Below are 21873 nucleotides of genomic sequence, written 5' to 3'. Positions count from 1 at the left end.
TTTTTATTGAGACAGTAGGATGGCTGAGAGGGAGACACAGGAGATACGGTTCTTTATTGAGACAGTAGGAAGGCTGAGAGGGAGACAGAGTAGAGGAGACACAGGAGAGACGTTTTTTATTGAGACAGTAGGAAGGCTGAGAGGGGGACATAGTAGAGGAGACACAGGAGAGAAGGTTCTTTATTGAGACAGTAGGAAGGCTGAGAGGGGGACAGAGTAGAGGAGAGACAGGAGAGAAGGTTCTTTATTGAACAGTTGGAAGGCTGAGAGGGGGATAGAGTAGAGGAGAGACAGGAGAGAAGGTTCTTTGTTGAGACAGTAGGAAGGCTGAGAGGGGGATCAGTAGAGGAGACACAGGAGAGAAGGTTCTTTATTGAACAGTAGGAAGGCTGAAAGGGGGATCAGTAGAGGAGACACAGGCGGGAAGGTTCTTTAGAATAGAATAGAAATACTTGTATTATCCCGCGGGAAATTTGACACTTTTATTGAGCCAGTAGGAAGGCTGAGAGGGGGACAGCATATAGGAGACACAGGAGAGAAGGTTCTTTATTGAACAGTAGGAAGGCTGATAGGGGGATAGAGTAGAGGAGACACAGGAGAGAAGGTTCTTTATTTAGACAGTAGGCAGGCTGAGAGGGAGACAGAGTAGAGGAGAGACAGGAGAGAAGGTTCTTTATTGAGACAGTAGGAAGGCTGAGAGGGAGACAGAGTAGAGGAGACACAGGAGAGAAGGTTCTTTATTGAGACAGTAGGAAGGCTGAGAGGGGGACAGAGTAGAGGAGACACAGGAGAGAAGGTTCTTTATTGAGACAGTAGGAAGGCTGAAAGGGGGATCAGTAGAGGAGACACAGGCGGGAAGGTTCTTTAGAATAGAATAGAAATACTTGTATTATCCCGCGGGAAATTTGACACTTTTATTGAGCCAGTAGGAAGGCTGAGAGGGGGACAGCATATAGGAGACACAGTAGAGAAGGTTCTTTATTGAACAATTGGAAGGCTGATAGGGGGACAGAGTAGAGGAGACACAGGCAGGAAGGTTCTTTAGAATAGAATAGAATAGAATAGAAATACTTTTATTATCTCGCGGGAAATTTGACACTTTTATTGAGACAGTAGGAAGGCTGAGAGGGGGACAGCGTATAGGAGACACAGGAGAGAAGGTTCTTTATTGAGACAGTTGGAAGGCTGAGAGGGGGACAGAGTAGAGGAGACACAGGCGGGAAGGTTCTTTATTGAACAATTGGAAGGCTGAGAGGGGGACAGAGTAGAGGAGATCTCCATCTCTGCTTATTTTTAAAGCAAACTACAAAGAAATTATCATCCAAAAGTAGTAGATAGATAACAGGTCATACATGTAGGTATGCATTTGGTTATGTGGGTGGGTAGGTTTATAGGCAGGTGGGTGGGTTGTTATATATTATTATGTACACAGTATATCCATGTATGTACTGTGTGTATGTATGTTTGTATTAACACAAATCTTTTAATGTATTCTGGTATTTTATAATATGCATAGTTTTGTATTTTTGTATGTTTGATTCTATAAAACGGGGGACGTTCTTGATAAGCCTCTAGGCTTCTAACTTCTCCTTCACAATCGTTATAACTTATTATGTATTGTTTTTACTTCTGTTTAACTGTGTTAATAAACAAACAAACAAACAAACAAACAAACAAACAAGAGTAGAGGAGAGACAGGAGAGAAGGTTCTTTATTGAACAGTTGGAAGGCTGAGGGGGACAGAGTAGAGGAGACACAGGAGAGAAGGTTCTTTATTGAACAATTGGAAGGATGAGGGGGACAGCGTATAGGAGACACAGGAGAGAAGGTTCTTTATTGAACAGTTGGAATGCTGAGAGGGGGACAGAGTAGAGGAGAGACAGGAGAGAAGGTTCTTTATTGAACAGTTGGAAGGCTGAGGGGGACAGAGTAGAGGAGAGACAGGAGAGAAGGTTCTTTATTGAACAGTTGGAAGGCTGAGAGGGGGACAGAGTAGAGGAGAGACAGGAGAGAAGGTTCTTTATTGAACAGTTGGAAGGCTGAGGGGGAGACAGAGTAGAGGAGAGACAGGAGAGAAGGTTCTTTATTGAACAGTTGGAAGGCTGAGGGGGAGACAGAGTAGAGGAGACACAGGCGGGAAGGTTCTTTATTGAACAATTGGAAGGATGAGGGGGATAGAGTAGAGGAGAGACAGGAGAGAAGGTTCTTTATTGAACAGTTGGAAGGCTGAGGGGGACAGAGTAGAGGAGAGACAGGAGAGAAGGTTCTTTATTGAACAGTTGGAAGGCTGAGGGGGACAGAGTAGAGGAGAGACAGGAGAGAAGGTTCTTTATTGAACAGTTGGAAGGCTGAGGGGGACAGAGTAGAGGAGAGACAGGAGAGAAGGTTCTTTATTGAACAGTTGGAAGGCTGAGGGGGATAGAGTAGAGGAGACACAGGAGAGAAGGTTCTTTATTCACCAAACATTACTATCATCCATCTTGTAACTGACCACCTTCCTCTCATCATGCAGAGCCTCCCGGCGCACCTGGGGTGCCAGAGGTTAAGGACAAGACCAAGAGCAGCATCACCCTCTCCTGGACCCCACCAGAGAGAGACGGGGGCAGCCCAGTCGTGGGTTACATCATTGAGGTCCACGAGGAGGGCGCTCCTGATTGGAGGAGGGTGAACCCTGCCGAGAAACTCCACCCAACAACCGAGATCACAGTTCCTAACCTGAAGGAAGGGAAGCAGTGCAAGTTCAGGGTGTACGCTGTGAACGCAGCTGGGAACTCTGAGCCTAGCAGGACCGGAGATATCACTGTACAGGAGATCCTGGGTAGGTGTTTAGTTTCCTAGACTGAGACTATTATCACAAGTAGGTGTTTAGTTTCCTAGAGACTATTATCACAAGTAGGTGTTTAGTTTCCTAGAGACTTATCACAAGTGGGTGTTTAGTTTCCTAGAGACTATTATCACAAGTAGGTGTTTAGTTTCCTAGAGACTATTATCACAAGTAGGTGTTTAGTTTCCTATAGACTATTATCATGAGTAGCTGTTTCGTTTTTAGTAGCTAAAAACATGTACAACATAGGTATATATAATAATAATAATAATAATAATAATAATAATAATAATAATAATAATAATAATAATAATAATAATAATAATAATAATAATAATAATAATAATTGTAACTGAGGGGTACAATTCCCTGACTGTATTAATAAGTATTGGTATCATTAAACCACTACCGTCTTATGTACTTTACTACTGGCCATACAGTACATGTGTATATGATGAGAACACTTCCCCATAATGAATCGGTTCTACACAAAGTTGTCTTTAAGTATTTATTAGCAGCAAAAATACATAATATACTTTACTTGAATGCGCTTATAAGGCAAAGGAATGTGCGTAGGCAAATCAATAATGAATGTCCATTCTCTGGTTACGCAGGAGATGATAATACAACCTGAATATTAAGAATTATATCTATGGTACTCTGGGGAGGCAGCGGGGATACTGGTAGGGGGTTCCCACCGGTTGTAAGCCAGCAGGGGGAGGAAAATGTTCGAATGCAAAGTCTGGGTCAGCGGGGACTCAATAGGCTCCTGCTATGGGAGGCGGTATATTACTCCCTGCTCGGCAGACGAAAAGCAGCTGTAATCCCAGTATGCGTGCAGCACAGGTGGAAGCCGGTCAGCCTCTCCAATAGAGACGGGCTCGAATGATGTTCCTCACGGTAGATCCCACAGTAGCGGGTGTAGACGATTCGTATCCGCTCCAACAGCCTGGTCCAAAGCAATAAGAATAATAATCCAGTCGGAAAGGGGCTCTGCATTCACCGGTGTATATTCTCCGGTGCGCGGTACTTCACATTAACTAAGTTGAACTTGACGTTATTCAACCAAGCTCTGATACTTTACTATCCTATTCGCACGCGGCTATAAGTGCTCTATTTAGACACACGGTTGCTCACTTCACTTGGTCGTTGACTCGTGATGAAGGCTTTACTAGTAAGGAGCAAACGATACGTTGAACAAACGTATTAGGATAAACAAGACTCTATTTTGGGGCAAAACGGGCCCACTTCACAGCACGTTGTATCGTAGTGTGAGGCTTCAACTTGTTACTAAGACTACTGCTGTATTCACCTGCGCCATATTTATATGTACGGGGAATAAACTAGTGCCAACCTCATTTCTGTCTCGTATTCCTGGGCAGAGCCGGGCATGTACAGACATGTCTTGACGGTAGCTTTGAACTCGACTCTGGGGGCACGGCCGCTGGCGCCTAGGGGGCGCTGTCCAATAGGAGAACGAAATATTATGGTCTGTACTAGGTTAAAGGGATATTCCGTGTATATGTACAAAGGATACACAAGGGATATCAAACGATATACAAATATTATGCAATATATATCAATCAATAAATACATATATTCGGTTTAATCTGACCCTTTGTAACAATAATAATAATAATAATAATAATAATAATAATAATAATAATAATAATAATAATAATAATAATAATAATAATAATAATAATAATAATAATAATAATAATAATAATAATAATAATAATACAATATAAAATCTGTATCAACCAACCACATGCTATACATGTCAGTCAAACACATCATTGACTCGCTCCCTTTTCTTCACATCAACAGACCATCATACAAACATCAAACAAATATACAATAATCAACACAGTCATTATTATGAAATGCATAGATATGCAGACACACAAAGACCTTTTCCTTTTGAATGATACAGTTTGTACTGACTTGTGTTTGTATTGTTTGTCCTCTAGTTGAGCCCATGGTCATTCTGGACGTCAACGTTCAGGACCTGATGTTCTGCAGAGCTGGAACCCCGTTCAAGATCCCAGCCTCCATCACAGGACGTCCCATACCCAAGGTCACCTGGACCTTCGATGGAACCGCTGAGACAGAGAAGAAGAACGAATTGCACACCCTGCCTATCGACTCAGAGGTAATCTATCTATCAAGATCATCTGTAATGAAATCTCATATATAATAGTGTTTTCTTGGTATGATCTCATATATAAGGGTGTTTTCTGGATATAATCTCATATATAAGGGTGTTTTCTTGGTATAATCCCATATATAGTGGCGTGTTCTGGGTATAATCTCATATATAATGGTGTTTTCTGGGTATATTCTCATATATAATGGTGTTTTCTGGGATATAATATCATATATAGTGGTGTTTTCAGGGTATAAATTCATATGTCATATTGTGTGTCCCTTCTCAGATCCAGTCTACAGACACGACCTCGGTGGTGACTGTCGCTGAGTGCAAGATGAACCACGCCGGCCGCTTTATCCTCAACGCTGAGAGCCCTGCTGGTCACAAGGTGGTGAAAGTGAGAGTCAACGTCCTCGGTAAGTACAACACACTGAGACAGTCGTAATACTGCAGTAATATCAGAGTCGACGTCCTCGGTGAGAAGTGATGTATGAATGAAATCCTCCTCTTTGTCCTCAGACCTGCCCGGACCTCCTAGAGACATTAAGATCAGTGACATCACCAGGGGAACCTGCAGGATGACCTGGAAGGCTCCGGAGAGCGACGGAGGAGTCAAAGTCAAGAGCTACTTCATCGAGAAGAAGGCCGTCACTGCCAAGGCCTGGACCAAGGTACACACAACACACAGTACACAGTGCAGTATACAGTGCAGTATACAGTGCGGTACAAGTGTGGTACAAAGACAAAAATGAAACATCTGAACTTGTGAACTCTGGGTAACGAGTCACTCCTTTGCCATTTCCCCAGTAAAGGTGAGTCAGAATCATCTTTAAAGGTCTGTGAGTCATTCTAAACTCTACTTCTCCTCCTCTGCCCAGGTTAACCCCACCTGCCAGGCCCAGTCCCTGGTGATCACAGATCTGGTCCCGGGCCTGGAGTACCACTTCCGCATCAAGGCTGAGAACCGCTTTGGCTTCGGACCTTTAGTCGAGACCACTGAGCCGACCAGAGCCAGAGATCCCATCCGTGAGTCAACTGGACCTGATCATAATGATAATGATAATGATAATGATAATGATAATGATAATGACTTTTTAAGTATTATTTATTTGCATGTCACTATACAAAACTCTTTCTTATGAGGATTATGATAATTATGTTAATATTAACATTCTATTTTCAAATCTATATTCTCAAATATGTCTTGAGTGAATATTATACCGGAAGTGAAACCTAACCCTAACCCTAACCCATTCTACTAGTCTACTAATCCTCACACATTATGGCATTCAAATGTTTTTACTTTCTACCATTCATCCTCCAGATCCTCCTGATCCTCCTACGAGACTGAAGATCCAGACGGTGAGGAAGGGAACCGTGGCGCTGACCTGGAAGGCTCCGAAGAACGACGGAGGTTCTCCTGTAACCCACTACAGCATGGAGCTGCTCTGGTGGGACGCCAGCGGTCAGAAGGAGTCCTGGAGAAGGTCCGTACTCACCTACATCCTTTCATTTAAATCTGTCATTTAGTTCATCACACATTCTCAATAAGTGTTGACTGGTAAATGTAACTTTCATGTACCAGATCTAGTGTTTAGAAATACCTTTAAATGTAAATAAAACATTTACATCAAACTGACTCAGGTTAAAGACTTGGGTTAAAGGCTCAGGTTAAGTTGACATATACAGTATGTATATGTATATGTTTGTATCAAGAGCTTGACCTCTGTCAATTTGAGAACGAAATAATCGTATTTTTGTTGTACTGTACTTGTGCTGTATAATGACAATACATTTGAATCTAATATAATCTAAGACACACACAGATGCCCAGTAACTCCTTCAGACATGTTTCTAAATCCCTTGCACAGAGTTATCTGCTTAGTTTTAATGTGATTTGAATGTATTTATGTTTTAAATAGCTTGATATGGTAAGTATAGTACCTTGATTTGTATGCAAACTGTTCAGCACTTTGTCAACGGCTGTTGTTTAAAATGTGCTATACAAATAAAATGTACTTGACTTGACTTGTTGTATCAGTAACGTTAGTTGTCCCTTACACTCAGAGATACTTACTTTTACTGCTGTTGCACTTGCATTGGACACGGCTCCCGACAAGGCTGTCTGTTAACGCCTTGCAATTCCACCTGTAGGTGCAACAGAACAGATATCGACACCACCAGCTATAAGGTGACAGACCTGAAGGAAGGAGACGAGTACGAGTTCAGAGTCAAGGCTCACAACGAGGTGGGAGACAGCAGACCTTCCTCTACAGCCGGACCTATCTTCATCCAGGACCAGACCTGTAAGGCCACTTAATCTGTCTCACATTAGATTTAATAATAATACATTCATAATACGGGTTATGAAAAAAGGGGTTAAAAAACGGCCCCACTGCAGTGCCACCTTTCTGTTGGGTTTTGTATTTTTATAATATATAATACTTGTATAATAATGTATATAATACTTATTTATTACACAATACATTATACAATATTTATATATAGATATATTTGTATAGCAAAGTCAGTTTATGTATATTTATATCTATATTTACTTTACTATAATAATAATAATAATAATAATAATAATAATAATAATAATAATAATAATAATAATAATAATAATAATAATAATAATAATAATAATAATAATATAATAATAATAATAATAATAATAACAAATGTATATTTATATATTTACTTTAATATACAAATACATTTATATTTACTTTTGACTTCCTTTCCCTGCCCAGGCGCTCCTTCCATTGATCTGAAGGAGTTCATGGAGGTGGAACAAGGAGACGACGTCAGTATCATGGCCAAGGTGCGCGGCTGCCCCTTCCCCACCCTCACCTGGTACAAGGCTCCGCCCCACAAGGCGGAGGACAGGGTGGAGGTTCAGTACGACGTGCACACCAACAAGATGGTGTCGGACGACAGCTGCACTCTCCTCATTCAGCAGGGCAAGAGGCTGGACACCGGCCTCTACACCCTGGTGGCGTCCAACAGCTTGGGCAAGGCTACCAAGGAGATGAGACTCAATGTCCTGGGTGAGGGTCCAAATAATAATAACACTTTAATCGCCGATGACGTGTTTAGACGTCATTCCTAGCCATGCTCATTCTGCCGAAGACGCCGTAACTCGTCTTTGATATCAATATTTCAAAAATCTGTGAGCGAAATCATATTTCCCCTCCGGGGCCCTGAGATATACTGCAAAGCTCCACTCAACTCTCTAGCGGTTCAAGAGCGCCATCTGGTGGCCGATCGGCAGATCGCCAACATGAAATGACTCGTCGAACCGGAAGTGCTCATCCATATGTCGTCCGGGCACTCGCTATCGTTAGAGAGACTCCGTCTTGACACAGTGAACATCGATCGGTGCAAATAACTCGAAAAAACAACATGATTTGGACGTATATACTATTATACAACCTGGAAATGGATCGGGCATTTCTCCATCCCATAATAGAAAAAATTCTGTTCCACGCTCATCTGCCAGCGGCGCGAGGAAGCCACGGTGAGTTGCAGCATTATATTCTAACGTGTTCCATATAGACTGCTATGATGATCATATGACCCACACTGGATGAATCATCTAACGCTGCCCACGGAATTATAAACGACCCCCCGCCCACCCGGTCATCATCAGATGATACGTAGTAACCAGTTGAAATTTATTATCTGGCACAGATCGCTATCAAACTGTATTTCATCATGCATATAATGCATTTGGGGCTATAAATCACGTTCTGAAGAAAGCTGCAGAAAACGATAAAAACATACTTATACTTTAGACCATATTTTAGTATGAATATGTGAATGAAAAAGTATATCGTTGCTACACCCTGAACAATGGATATAGGACATTGAATGGGCCATAATAATGGCAATTTAGCAATAGAATTTAAAAAGTTATAGCCCTGCTCTCATAGACAAATAGAGCTGGGCCCCGCTCCCCGTACCTGGCTAACTGAGTTAGCCGGATAATTCTCAGCATAGCTTGACTTAAGCCAGACCTTTCTGTTCCTCGAAGTCGGATTTTCTGAATCACCATGGTAACAGATCAGAAAGTTTGAACCTGGTCCGGAGCAGGGTTAAGTTCAGTTAGCTGGATGAACCATGGCCACGCCCCCGCAAAGAAATGCCAGCTCGCTTCCTGAAATATTTCTCACAGTCTAGATCCCATTATACCATTCTGAATTATGTTTCTGTGCTTCGTTTTCCTAGAGGGGGCTTTTGAAATGTATAATAATAGAACTAAATGCTGATAATAAATCATATTCAGCCTATAGATTTACTTTGTCCTAAATAAAATAATGCACGTCATATACGGCGCTCGGAGTGCGATACACGCTGCATGTGGTTATTTTAATAACGGCGCATTGCAAATGTGAATCCCGCGGGGATATTTTTAATGAATGAAACCTATCGGCCGTTTGGCTCTGATTAGTTTCATATATTCTCCGCTGTAGATTTGCTTAACGGAGCGCCCTGATTGTGTTTCATTCAAGCATAAAATTGAAGTGTCTATGCGTGGATTGTGGTTTTTGTGGATTATGAATTACGAGGACTCTGAGGATTGTTGAATTGTATCATCACTCACACGGTATTGTGATATTGTAACTGGGATTAAAATGTCTGATGAGATGCGCTGTTTGACGGATTTGAGAAATTGAATGAGCCGTTGACGTCACATTAATGCATTTGAGAATAAAGAGATAGAACTTCATTCAAAAGAAAAATATTCGAAACACGGGTCTCTTGTCCATTGATGGATACACAATGAATATATCCCGTCTGGCACAGTGGTGCAACGGCTAGTGCTCACTCCTGTCAAGCGGACGACCCGAGTTCGAAACCCCGCGTTTCCAATATAATCTTTTTGGAATATAATATTAATGATTATACGCAAAAGTAGCCTAGTTTTAAGTTAAAATATTATAAATCTACATGCATTGAGGATGTCATTCTTTATATAGCTCTCAACGTGCACCAAATTGAAGTATTTACATTGCGAAAAGAAGAAAAAGACTAGAAGAAGGGGGATTCGAACGCGGGTCGTCCGCGTGAAAGGCAAAAGGACCAACCGTCACACACCACCACAGTGCAGATAAGTAAAACATCCACCATACATCAATCAATGGATAAGAGAGCCGTATCCTTATTCTGAAACAGTTGAACTAATTATTTTCGCTAGCAAGATCTCATTTGATTATTCAATCCATAAACTTACTGCCAGCAGGCACGTTTAAAGAAATATAATCTGATTGATTGGGGTAATGAGGGATTTAAAATTAGTTTATAGATTATGCATTTAACTTGTCGGCGAGGCTATTGAGCCGCCTGCAATCTGTTAATAAAGTTTTAAATCAATCAATCAATCAATGCCGTTAGAAAATCAGGATTTCTGCTATCGACACCTGCTGTCTTTTCAACTGAAGCGGCCGCGCGCAATTATCCTGAGTCTCAAGTCTGGTTCGAGTTAACGAGACTGAATCAGCGTTCGAGGAACAGGAAAATCCCGGCTTCAAACATCGGGTTAATTGAATCTGGATAATGGGACTCTTGATCGACTTAGTTGAACTAGGTACGGGTAATAGGGCCCTGGCTAGGGATTGTAAATTATGAATTTAACCCATGGCGATCAAAGTGATAATAATAATAATAACAACAACAACAATAACAATAATAATAACAACAACAATAGTAATAATAATAACAATAACAATAGTAATAATAATAATAATAATAATAATAATAATAATAATAATAATAATAATAATAATAATAATAATAATAATAATAATAATAATAATAATAATAATAACAATACATACTACTACTACTTCTGCAGCCAAGATAGTAGAGGGGTCGGATGTTTCACAATGTTTAAATTAAACATTGTGATCTTTATTTAAATCTCATGACTGAATTTGTTTTGGAAATCAGTTTACTTTACAAGCCAAGGCGGTACCTGAGTATGTTGGATGTTAATCTAAATGTATGTTGGATGTTAATTTAAATATTGGATGGTTCCTTCCACTCTGCAGGTCGCCCTGGAATTCCCTCTGCTCCCATCAAGTTTGAGGCGATCGGCCCTGAGAAGATCACCCTCTCCTGGCTGCCTCCGAAAGACGACGGCGGCTCCGTGGTCACCAACTACGTCATCTGGAGACGTGTGGCCAGCAGGAATACCTGGGTGCCCGTCACCAGCGAGCCCAAGGAACGCATCTGGACGGTGGAGAGCCTGATGGAGGGACATGAGTATGTGTTCCGCATCATGGCCCAGAACAAGTACGGAGTGGGAGAACCACTGGACAGCGAGCCGGAGGTCGCAAGGACCCTCTTTAGTAAGTAACCTGAACCACAATCGGAGACTCTACACATATATTTAGTAGTAAATCACCTGAACCACAATCAGAGACTCTACAAACCTCTTTAGTTGTAAGTCACCTGAACCACAATCAGAGACTCTACAAACCTCTTTAGTAGTAAGTCACCTGAACCACAATCAGAGACTCTACAAACCTCTTTAGTAGTAAGTCACCTGAACCAGTAGTAAGTCACTTGAACCACAATCAGAGACTCTACAAACCTCTTCACTAATTAACTCCTGAACCAACCCTGAAACGTAATATTATTTTTCTCTTCCAGCTGTACCTGGCGCGTGTGAAAAGCTGACCATCTCCAGCATTACCATGGACTCTATGGCCCTCAACTGGGACGAGCCAGAGGAAGATGGCGGCGCCCCAGTGACCGGCTACTGGCTGGAGCGCAAGGAGACCACCGGGAAGCGCTGGGTCCGTGTGACCCGTGACCCGATCCGTCCCATGCCTCTCGGGGTGTCCCACACGGTGACTGGCCTCATTGAGGGAGCTCACTACCTGTTCAGAGTGACCGCTATCAACGCTGCTGGTCCTGGACCCTTCAGTGCTATCACTGACCCCATCATCGCCAGAGACCCCATCTGTAAGAACACATGCTGATATCACACATTCTATTAGCTGTGATGCTGATATCACACATTCTATTAGCTGTGATGCTGATATCACACATTCTATTAGCTGTGATGCTGATATCACACATTCTATTAGCTGTGATACTGATATCACACATTCTATTAGCTGTGATGCTGATATCACACATTCTATTAGCTGTGATGCTGATATCACACATTCTATTAGCTGTGATACTGATATCACACATTCTATTAGCTGTGATGCTGATATCACACATTCTATTAGCTGTGATGCTGATATCACACATTCTATTAGCTGTGATACTGATATCACACATTCTATTAGCTTTGAAACTGATACTACACATTATATTAGCTTTGAAACTGATACCACACATTATATTAGCTGTGATACTGATATCACACATTCTATTAGCTGTGATACTGATATCACACAGGTATTTTTTGTATGGTGGTGACCTGTTGTGTTTCCCCTGCCAGCTCCCCCTGCTCCTCCTACTCCCAAGGTGGCAGACTGGACCAAGTCCACAGTGGACCTGGAATGGATCCCTCCTCTGAAGGACGGAGGCTCCAAGATCCTGGGCTACTGGGTGGAGTACAAGGAGGAAGATACGGAGGCCTGGGTCAAGGTAACTACAGTAGTGACGCCTGTCTCCTTTAGCCAATGGAATCTAAGTGGAAAGATAGTTCAAACCTTTGTTTTTTCTAGAGACGGTTTCACTGGAATTGTGTTGCTAGGGAACAGTTTGGACCCAAGTGTGTTTCCTGTCAGTTATTGCATTAGCAATTAGAATGTTATTGTTGTTACTTTGAAACCATTGCTGATGTGTATTTATAGTTGCTGATTCATATTTATAGTTGCTGATGTGTATTTATAGTTGCTGATCCATATTGATGTGTATTTAATAGTTGCTAATGTGTATTCATAGTTGCTGATGTGTATTTATAGTTGCTGATGTGTATTTATAGTTGCTGATGCGTATTTATTGTTGCGAATGTGTATTTATAGTTGCTGATTCATATGTATAGTTGCTGATTCATATTTATAGTTGCTGATGTGTATTTATAGTTGCTGATCCATATTGATGTGTATTTAATAGTTGATAATGTGTATTCATAGTTGCTGATGTGTATTTATAGTTGCTGATGTGTATTTATAGTTGCTGATGCCTATTTATTGTTGCTGATGTGTATTTATAGTTGCTAATGTGTATTTATAGTTGCTGATGTGTATTTATAGTTGCTAATGTGTATTTATAGTTACTGATGTGTATTTATAGTTGCTAATGTGTATTTATTGTGTTTTCCAGGCCAAGGAGAAGGAGGTTAGAGGCACCAGGTTTGTGATCGCCGGCCTGAAGACCGGAGGAAAGTACAGGTTCAGGGTGACGGCCTTCAACGCGGCTGGAACCAGTGACCCTGGAGAGGTCCCAGAGGCCCTGACGGTCAATGACAGAACCAGTGAGTTGGACCTGTCTCTTCTCAGATATATGATTCACCATATCAATAAAACTATCTATTGTAGTAGAATGTATTAAAAGCCTGTTTAGACACTCAGTTCATGATTGAATAACACAGAGACACTCTCACCTCCAGTTGCTCCCGAGTTGGACCTGGACGCTTCTGTGAAGGATAGGATGGTGGTCCACGCCGGAGGAGTGATCCGCATCATCGCCTACGTGTCCGGCCAGCCGGCTCCAGACATCACCTGGAGCAGAGACGGAGCCGCCCTGCCGCTGGAGTCCAGCGTGGAGACCACGGCTATCAGCTCCTCCCTGATCATCAAACCCTGCACCAGGAAACACCAGGGAACCTACTGCCTCACCGCCAAGAACGCCGGAGGAGAGAAGAGCAAGAACATAGTCGTCGACGTGCTGGGTGAGTAGTTATGATACCAAGTGGAACCAGGAACATCAACACTGCCTGCTCCAAGATTATGGGAGACAACAGTATATAGTATGTAGTACATGGTAGGATCTTTATGAGGACCTCATTGAAGTGTTATATCTTAATAATATTTATGATGTAAGAGAAACCAAATAGTGTAATTTGGTAGAAGAAGTGCCTGGTTTTCAATTAGTTTTACTGATCAAACAGGGTGATGTAGTAGATAAAAGAGAAGTGGATGTAGCGGGTTCAGGATTTATTTAAAGAAACGAAAATATAGGTCATGAAAGGTCATCACAAGGTCAGCACCCTGACCTGAACTCTCCTCTGTTGTCCCTGTCAGATGTTCCCGGTGCCTGCGGTTTCCCCTTCACCGCCACTAACCTCACTGTGGACTCCGTCAAACTCAACTGGTTCTTCCCAGACGACGATGGCGGTTCTGCCATCACCAAATACGTGATTGAGAAGCGCGAGGCGGAGCGCAAGGCCTGGACCACCGTGTCCTACACCGTGAGCAGACACAGTGCCGTGGCCCACGGCCTGACCACAGGGAAGGCCTACTTCTTCAGAGTGGCGGCCGAGAACGCCATCGGCGTGGGAGCCTTCACCTTGACGGCATGCGAAATCCTCGTCAAGGATCCAATAAGTGAGATTATATTATATATCACATAGGTGTCACTCACCATACCTACAACTGGCATGTACTGTATATATACACCTGGGGTAATACGTCTATTGCACATTATCCCTGACGCAAACAAATTTATGAAATCAAATTAAACATCAGCATTAATAACATGCACTAAAAATCCAATCCAGTAAATATGAACTGAGTTATAACAGATGTATAAATAACTATCTCCAAATTAGTAAAAAGGCCTCTCATTCCATAAATATGATGAAGCATTTCCTCTGAAAAGTAACCATGGGTTGTGTTTGCGTCTCCCTAGCTGTGCCAGATCGTCCCGAGGAAATCGAGGTCACCGCCATCACCAAGGACTACATCAGTGTCTGCTGGAAGCCGCCCAAGTGTGACGGAGGCTCTGAGGTCACCATGTACATCCTGGAGGCTCGTATGATCGGCAAGGATAAGTATAGCAGACTGACCAAGGAGACGCTGATGGAGAGGAGGTTCACCTTCGACGGCCTGAGAGAGGGAGACACCTACGAGTTCAGAGTTATCGCCGTCAACGAGATTGGGCCAAGCAAGCCTTCCTTCTCCACCAAACCCATCACCTGCAGAAGCGAGCTTGGTAAGGGTTAGGGTTAGAGCTTGGTAAGGGTTAGGTTTAGAGCGTAAGGGTTAGACAAAGCAACCCCTTCTAATATTGTACTCAACTTCTCCTTCTATGTCCTTCTCTCCGTGTTCCAGAGCCCCCGACCATCGAGGTGGACTTCCGTGACAAGATTGTCATCCGCGTGGGAGAGAGCGTCCTGCTGGCTGGCCGCTATACCGGCAAGCCCTCGCCCTCCATCATGTGGTACCGCGACGACGAGGAGCTGAAGGCCGACCAGCACAACACCTTCAAGAACACCCTGACCACCATGTCTCTGGGCCTGATGCAGGCCAAGCGCGAGCACAGTGGCAGATATGTGGTGGTGGTGGAGAACAGCACAGGCTCCAGGAAGGGAGTCTGCAACGTCACTGTAGTCGGTATGACAACACACATTCATTTACTGATGGTTCTTATAATGGCCTGGACCCCGTATTGAATTCAGAACATTCCTTTTGATTCTCATCATTTTGCGCTGATTGTTGATAAGTTGTAGGTTGAGTTTAGGAGTCCTTGATGTGAACTAAAGCTTCTGGTTCTCTCCTGCAGACCGCCCCACTGCTCCCGTGGGCCCTGTGATCTTTGACGAGGTGCACAGGGAGTGGATGGTGATCTCCTGGAAACCCCCTCTGGACGATGGAGGCGTGGGTGTTTCCAACTACATCATCGAGCAGAGAGACATCAACAGGGACCTGTGGACCACCGTCACATCCGCCTCCACGAAGACCTTCTGCAAGGTGGGTTCATAGTAATGACTTAGACTCTCACTATGAGGGTTCATAATGACTTAGACACTCACTATGAGGGTTCATAATGACTTAGACACTCACTATGAGGGTTCATAATGACTTAGACACTCACTATAATGACTTAGACACTCACTATGAGGGTTCATAATGACTTAAGGCCTCTACATGCTACAGCAACTTCAAAGCAACTTCAACACAACATCAGCGCGATTTCAACGCGCTTGTTGCAGAGGGTCTTGTAGACTGTGTTGCGAGGACGTTGCGTACATGTCTCCAAAATCTAATCTAACAACCGTTGCGTTGATATTGCGTAGCAGTGATTGGTTGGTTAGCGAATGGGGGCGGGGCTGTCATAGAATAATATTGGTCCCGCAGAGAATACTATCCTCCATTGTTGTAGCCAGCCAGCGTTGATGCTAAATAATTAGCGTCACATAGCTGGCCTTTTTCTGAAAACCCAAACACATATTGTTCCATAGCATACGCCTTCAGTTGATCATGACGAATCCTCTCTTACCTTGACGATTAAAAAGCCTCCATAATTTAGTAAATAAAGCTGTAGCCAGCCAGCTAGCATTGGTGCTATTCAAAATGCTATCCACATTAGCTACATAGCTAACCAACTAAATACAATGGTATCCTGAGGTAACGTTAAATACAACGTTTGCTAGTCGAAATGACTGGACACACACAGGGACAAGTTAAACATCAATCAATTAATTTATTCCAACAGGTAGTTTGAGCTGCATGTGAGCCGTGGTATTTCTCTCCTCTCCATTGGAAACTAATGTTACGTTAGAAACGGGCGACAGAAGTTAAGCTGCTAGCAACAGACACTAACACTTCCGGTCGGGGGATTTCAAAATAAAAGAGCGACGTCTAAAAGCACCGGAAATACGTTTATTTTGTACATTATCTAACGTTAACACGAACCTAAACTAACTTTAGTTAAACTAACTTTGCGCGTCGATGTTGCAGAAGCATAAAGGCAGAGTGTCTACAACACCGTTGCTTTGTCGATGTTGTGTTGCAGTTGCTTTGAAGTTTCTGTAGCATGCAGAGGCCTTTAGACTCTCACTATGAGGGTTCATAATGACTTAGACTCTCACTATGAGGGTTCATAATGACTTAGTCACTCACTATGAGGGTTCATAATGACTTATACTCTCACTATGAGGGTTCATAATGACTTAGACACTCACTATGAGGGTTCATAATGACTTAGTCACTCACTATGAGGGTTCATAATGACTTAGACTCTCACTATGAGGGTTCATAATGACTTAGACTCTCACTATGAGGGTTCATAATGACTTAGACTCTCACTATGAGGGTTCATATTAGGTTAGATCTATGCTATGCAACTTAAATATCAGCCCAGTCACAAACTTCCAGTCCTCCCAACAATGATGAATGAAACACAGTGAAATTATTAGAGATGCTCGATATTGGCTTTTTTACCGATACCGATATTCCGATATTGTCCAACTCTTAATTTCCGATACCGATATCAACCGATACCGATATATGCAGGGTTTCCCCGTCCAAAAAACCGAATAATTTCAGGTAACTAATCATTTCACTGGATATATATATAACAAATATTGTTATTGTTTTTTATTTTTTTTAAACCGATACCGATATTTTCCGATATCACATTTTACTGCCGATATCGGCCGATAATATCGGTCGGCCGATAATATCGGACATCCCTAGAAATTATCCATACAAGTTCTTCTGGTCGGTTACAACCAGCACTGTTGAATTTGTAAAAGGCTACCATCTCATTTCTAGAGCATAAATGTGAACGACACAAATGTATTGTATACAGCACAATATATAGAGAGGATTATGCAGGTATGTTCATATAGATATCGATATATATCTAATGTGTTTGTTGTTGTTCCTCCCAGATCCCCAAGCTTACTGAGGGCAAGGAGTACATCATGAGAGTGTGTGCTGAGAACATGTATGGCATCAGCGAACCGCTGGACTCAGAGGAGATGAAAGCCAAGGACCTCTTCAGTATGTTGTCTTTCTCACATACTTTTTATTAGGAATGCACCATATATCGCTCACTATATCGGTAGGCCTATTGGTGATTTCTTTCATATATCAGTATTGGTCCGGTCAGCAAAGCTGGGACGATGTTGACAACTGATGATTATTTCTCTGTCTAGCTGCCGCTGTGTGTGTTTTTCTCTTTTTGGCCACACAGTTTGTTTGGGTAACGTTACTTGCATGTGACTTGCACAGGATTGTGGGATAACATTGTTTCAGTATGTACAAAATGTGATTTATTTATACAGATCGACATCGGTAATATCAGCCATAACAGAATGTTCATACTGGTGCATCCCTAGTTTTTATGTTTTTTATCATATGAAATATATATTACATTACGTTTCCCTCTCTAGATTGTTTTATTTTCTTTATTATTTTATTATTATTATACTTTTTTTGTACATACATGAATAAATATAACTATTAGCATTATTAGTTTACTTATTTTCTTTATTTACATCGTGTATTTTAAAGGTTTGTAATGTAATGTCACACATGTAATGTGCAGGAGTTCCTGAGGCTCCTGAGATGCCCATGGTCAGAGAGGTTTATGGCACTAATGTCCTGGTCCTCTGGACTCGACCCCGCGACGGCGGCAAGTCCATCACCAACTACATCCTGGAGAAGAAGGAGCCGGCCGCTAAGCGCTGGTCCCGCGTCACCAAAGAGCCGCTGTACCCCGCGACCCAGTTCAGAGTCCAGGACCTGGTGGAGGGCTGCCAGTACCAGTTCAGGGTGATGGCTGAGAACGAGCTGGGAACTGGAGACCCCAGTGAACCCTCCCAACCCATCCTGGCTAAAGATCCCATCGGTGAGCTGGTGACCGTTACACCATAGTACCCAAATAAAAAAGGAGTATCAGTAACATATATTTTCAGAAAGTACACTAAAGTTGCACTAAAGATGTACTGAAAGATATTGAAATTATACTTTTGATGTATTTTTGATTACCTTTGCTTACCAGCATAATGCACTTTTAAGTTGACTAAAGTACCATTTAAATTTGGTAAACATCTTTTAAGTTTACTTAAGTACAATTTAAGTTTGTTATTATATATTAATCTGAATATTAAATTAATCTGTCTAGTTCTGACAGTTAATCTGGATATTAAATGAAGCTGTATAGTTCTGATAGTTAATCTGGATATTAAATTAAGCTGTATGGTTCTGACAGTTAATCTGGATATTAAATTAATCTGTATGGTGTCTGTTTTGCCCTCCAGTGCGTCCCAGCCCCCCGGTTACCCCCGAGTCCTATGACAAGTCCAAGGACACAGTGAGCCTGAGGTGGCAGATGCCTCGCCACGACGGCAAGGGCAAAATCTTCGGCTACCTGGTGGAATACCAGAAGCCTGGGAGTGTGGAATGGCAACAGGCCAATGAGAAGCCAGAAGACTGCACAGACCTGCACTATGTGGTGAAAGACCTGGCTGACGGAACTGAGTACCTCTTCAGGATCTTCACGGTCAACGCAGCAGGAAAATCTGATCCCGCCTATGTCAAAACACCCGTCAAGGTCCATGAAAGACTGGGTACGTTGTTGGATTTTCCTATTCGCTCAGAAGAGTCTCCCTGCCAACCTGACTAGAGGAGTTACCTGCTACCTGGTCTGACCCATAGTTACCTGCTACCTGGTCTGACCCATAGTTACCTGCTACCTGGTCTGACCCATAGTTACCTGCTACCTGGTCTGACCCATAGTTACCAGCTACCTGGTCTGACCCATAGTTACCAGCTACCTGGTCTGACCCATAGTTACCTGCTACCTGGTCTGACCCATAGTTACCAGCTACCTGGTCTGACCCATAGTTACCAGCTACCTGGTCTGACCCATAGTTACCAGCTACCTGGTCTGACCCATAGTTACCAGCTACCTGGTCTGACCCATAGTTACCAGCTACCCGGTCTGACCCATAGTTACCTGCTACCTGGTCTGACCCATAGTCTACATGCTGACTTAGAGGCCTCTCCAGCATTGTAATAATTATATTATGTATATATGATTACAGTATTTATATATACTTATTGTAATTATATATAATTATTATAATTATATATACATATATAATTATATCAACAAAGACATCCTAGTAACATAATGTTGTGTTTTTCCATTTCTACATTCCATGTTATACATTTACTTTGTCATCATTTGATATTCATATGATTATGGTGCCAGCTCAGAACATGTTGTCTTGGTAAGCTCCTCCACCAAACCGTAACATGTTGTCTTGGTAAGTTCCTCCACCAAACCGTAACATGTTGTCTCTGTGCTCGTGTTCCCCTCCACAGAGGCACCTGAGCTGATGCTGGACGCCAACATGTCCCGCGACCACCTGGCCATGCTGGGTACAGACATCACCCTGAGCGCCGCCTTCAGGGGTGTGCCGGCTCCTACCATCAGCTGGCAGAAGAACGAGGTGGATCCTCCGGCCCATGCCGGCATCACCATCACTGCCGCCAACAGCAAGCTATTCATGCCCAAATGTGTCCGCGCCGACTCCGGCAGCTACACCATCACTGCGGAGAACCCTGTCGGAAAGATATCAGCTACCGTCGTTGTGCTGGTCCTTAGTGAGTGTCTTCTCCATCAGGGGGCGGGCTGTGTATGAGTCTCTTGTGATTGATAGAATACAAGTCCAATGACACCAGGGCTAGGGGACCAGTGAATATAGCTGTTTATCTGATGATGATAAAAACATACATTCTCACTCATTGGATAACCTGCATTTTAAGAAAATGCACTTCTTGGTGAATTGGTGAATTGAATTGATCGGAACCGATTCAGTGTGATTCCGCATTACATCATTGTTTATTATCCTAAATAATCCCATATGTTTTAAGTCTAAGTGATATCTATCCTGTCTCCCAGACAAGCCCAGCCCCATCAGAGACCTGGCGATCTCAGAGATCACCAGCGAGTCGGCCTACGTGACCTGGAAGGCCCCAGAGGACGACGGCGGAGCGGTCATCTCTCACTACATCGTCCAGAAGAAGGATGTGGCCTCTGATCAGTGGATCCCTGTGTCTGCATCCAATAAGAAGCCCAGTCTCATGGCCCTGTATCTGATGGAAGGCATCCAGTACCTATTCAGGGTGGCAGCAGAGAACCAGTTTGGCAGGAGCGACTTTGTGCAGACCAAGACGCCCATGAAGGCTGTTGATCCTCTCTGTGAGTAGGAGGGGATAATTTTGGTCACTGCAGTTATAACCCCAAAGTATATTTGTTATTCTCTATTACAACAGTGTTATAATTGTATATTTACATGCTGTTTAATAGATTTGTTCTTAGCACTTCAGTTCTAGGCTGCTTGCAATTATTTAAATTCATAAATGTTGGCTTTACTGTTATGCCTATTGTGAGATGCAGTGGACAGTAGTGTCAGATAAATGTCTTAACTTTGTAACCATCCTCACCCATAACCTCCAGATCCTCCCGGTCCGCCCAAGAACCTCCATCACACCGACGTAGACAAAACGGAGGTGTGGCTGGCGTGGGAGTGGCCCGAACGCACAGGAGGAAGTGAGGTCAACGGCTTCATTGTTGAGCACCAGGAGGAAGGCCAGGCCGACTGGGTCACCTTCAAGACCGTCCCTGACAGCAGAAGCCACGTCACTGGTCTGGAGGAGGGGAAGACGTACCGCTTCAGGGTCAAGGCTAAGAACAACATTGGCATTAGCCAGCCTGATACCACCATTCCTATCACCTGCCAGGAGAAGCTCTGTAAGAGACATGTTTCATCCTCTTTATACTGTCGATGAGGAATTTAGAAAACATTGTATGAATGTACTTTACAGTAGATGATGTTCTGTAGAATACATTTAGGTATAATGGTAGAATATATTTTGTTTACTTTATTCTATTTATTCTATTCTATTTAGTTTGTTTTCTGCTCTGTGCTTAACGTCTTGAAATGTGATCCTGAATTTAGAAGTGA

At 42.8% G+C, this 21873-nt stretch overlaps 1 protein-coding gene across 1 annotated transcript in view; it reads left to right on the top strand.

Annotated features, from left to right (window-relative positions):
* Positions 1–21873, top strand: part of LOC311228135 (titin-like) — a gene marked incomplete at its 5' end in the record, with an annotated part of 258753 nt that overhangs the window by 157213 nt on the left and 79667 nt on the right. Inside the window, 23 exon segments of the mRNA XM_084314050.1 lie at positions 2513–2818; positions 4798–4979; positions 5263–5392; positions 5496–5647; positions 5855–6002; positions 6301–6463; positions 7131–7282; positions 7733–8029; positions 11033–11332; positions 11637–11951; positions 12442–12590; positions 13272–13422; positions 13558–13839; positions 14192–14494; positions 14799–15101; positions 15221–15502; positions 15672–15859; positions 17785–17896; positions 18444–18746; positions 19159–19467; positions 20228–20509; positions 20808–21107; positions 21366–21659. Coding sequence (XP_084170176.1) covers positions 2513–2818; positions 4798–4979; positions 5263–5392; positions 5496–5647; positions 5855–6002; positions 6301–6463; positions 7131–7282; positions 7733–8029; positions 11033–11332; positions 11637–11951; positions 12442–12590; positions 13272–13422; positions 13558–13839; positions 14192–14494; positions 14799–15101; positions 15221–15502; positions 15672–15859; positions 17785–17896; positions 18444–18746; positions 19159–19467; positions 20228–20509; positions 20808–21107; positions 21366–21659 — 5403 coding nt within the window.

The sequence above is a fragment of the Notolepis coatsorum genome (assembly GCF_963971535.1).
Source record: "Notolepis coatsorum genome assembly, chromosome: 5".
NCBI classification, from domain to species: Eukaryota; Metazoa; Chordata; class Actinopteri; order Aulopiformes; family Paralepididae; genus Notolepis; species Notolepis coatsorum.
Note: the sequence above shows the minus strand (reverse complement) of the source record. Positions and strands in the feature narration are given on the sequence as shown.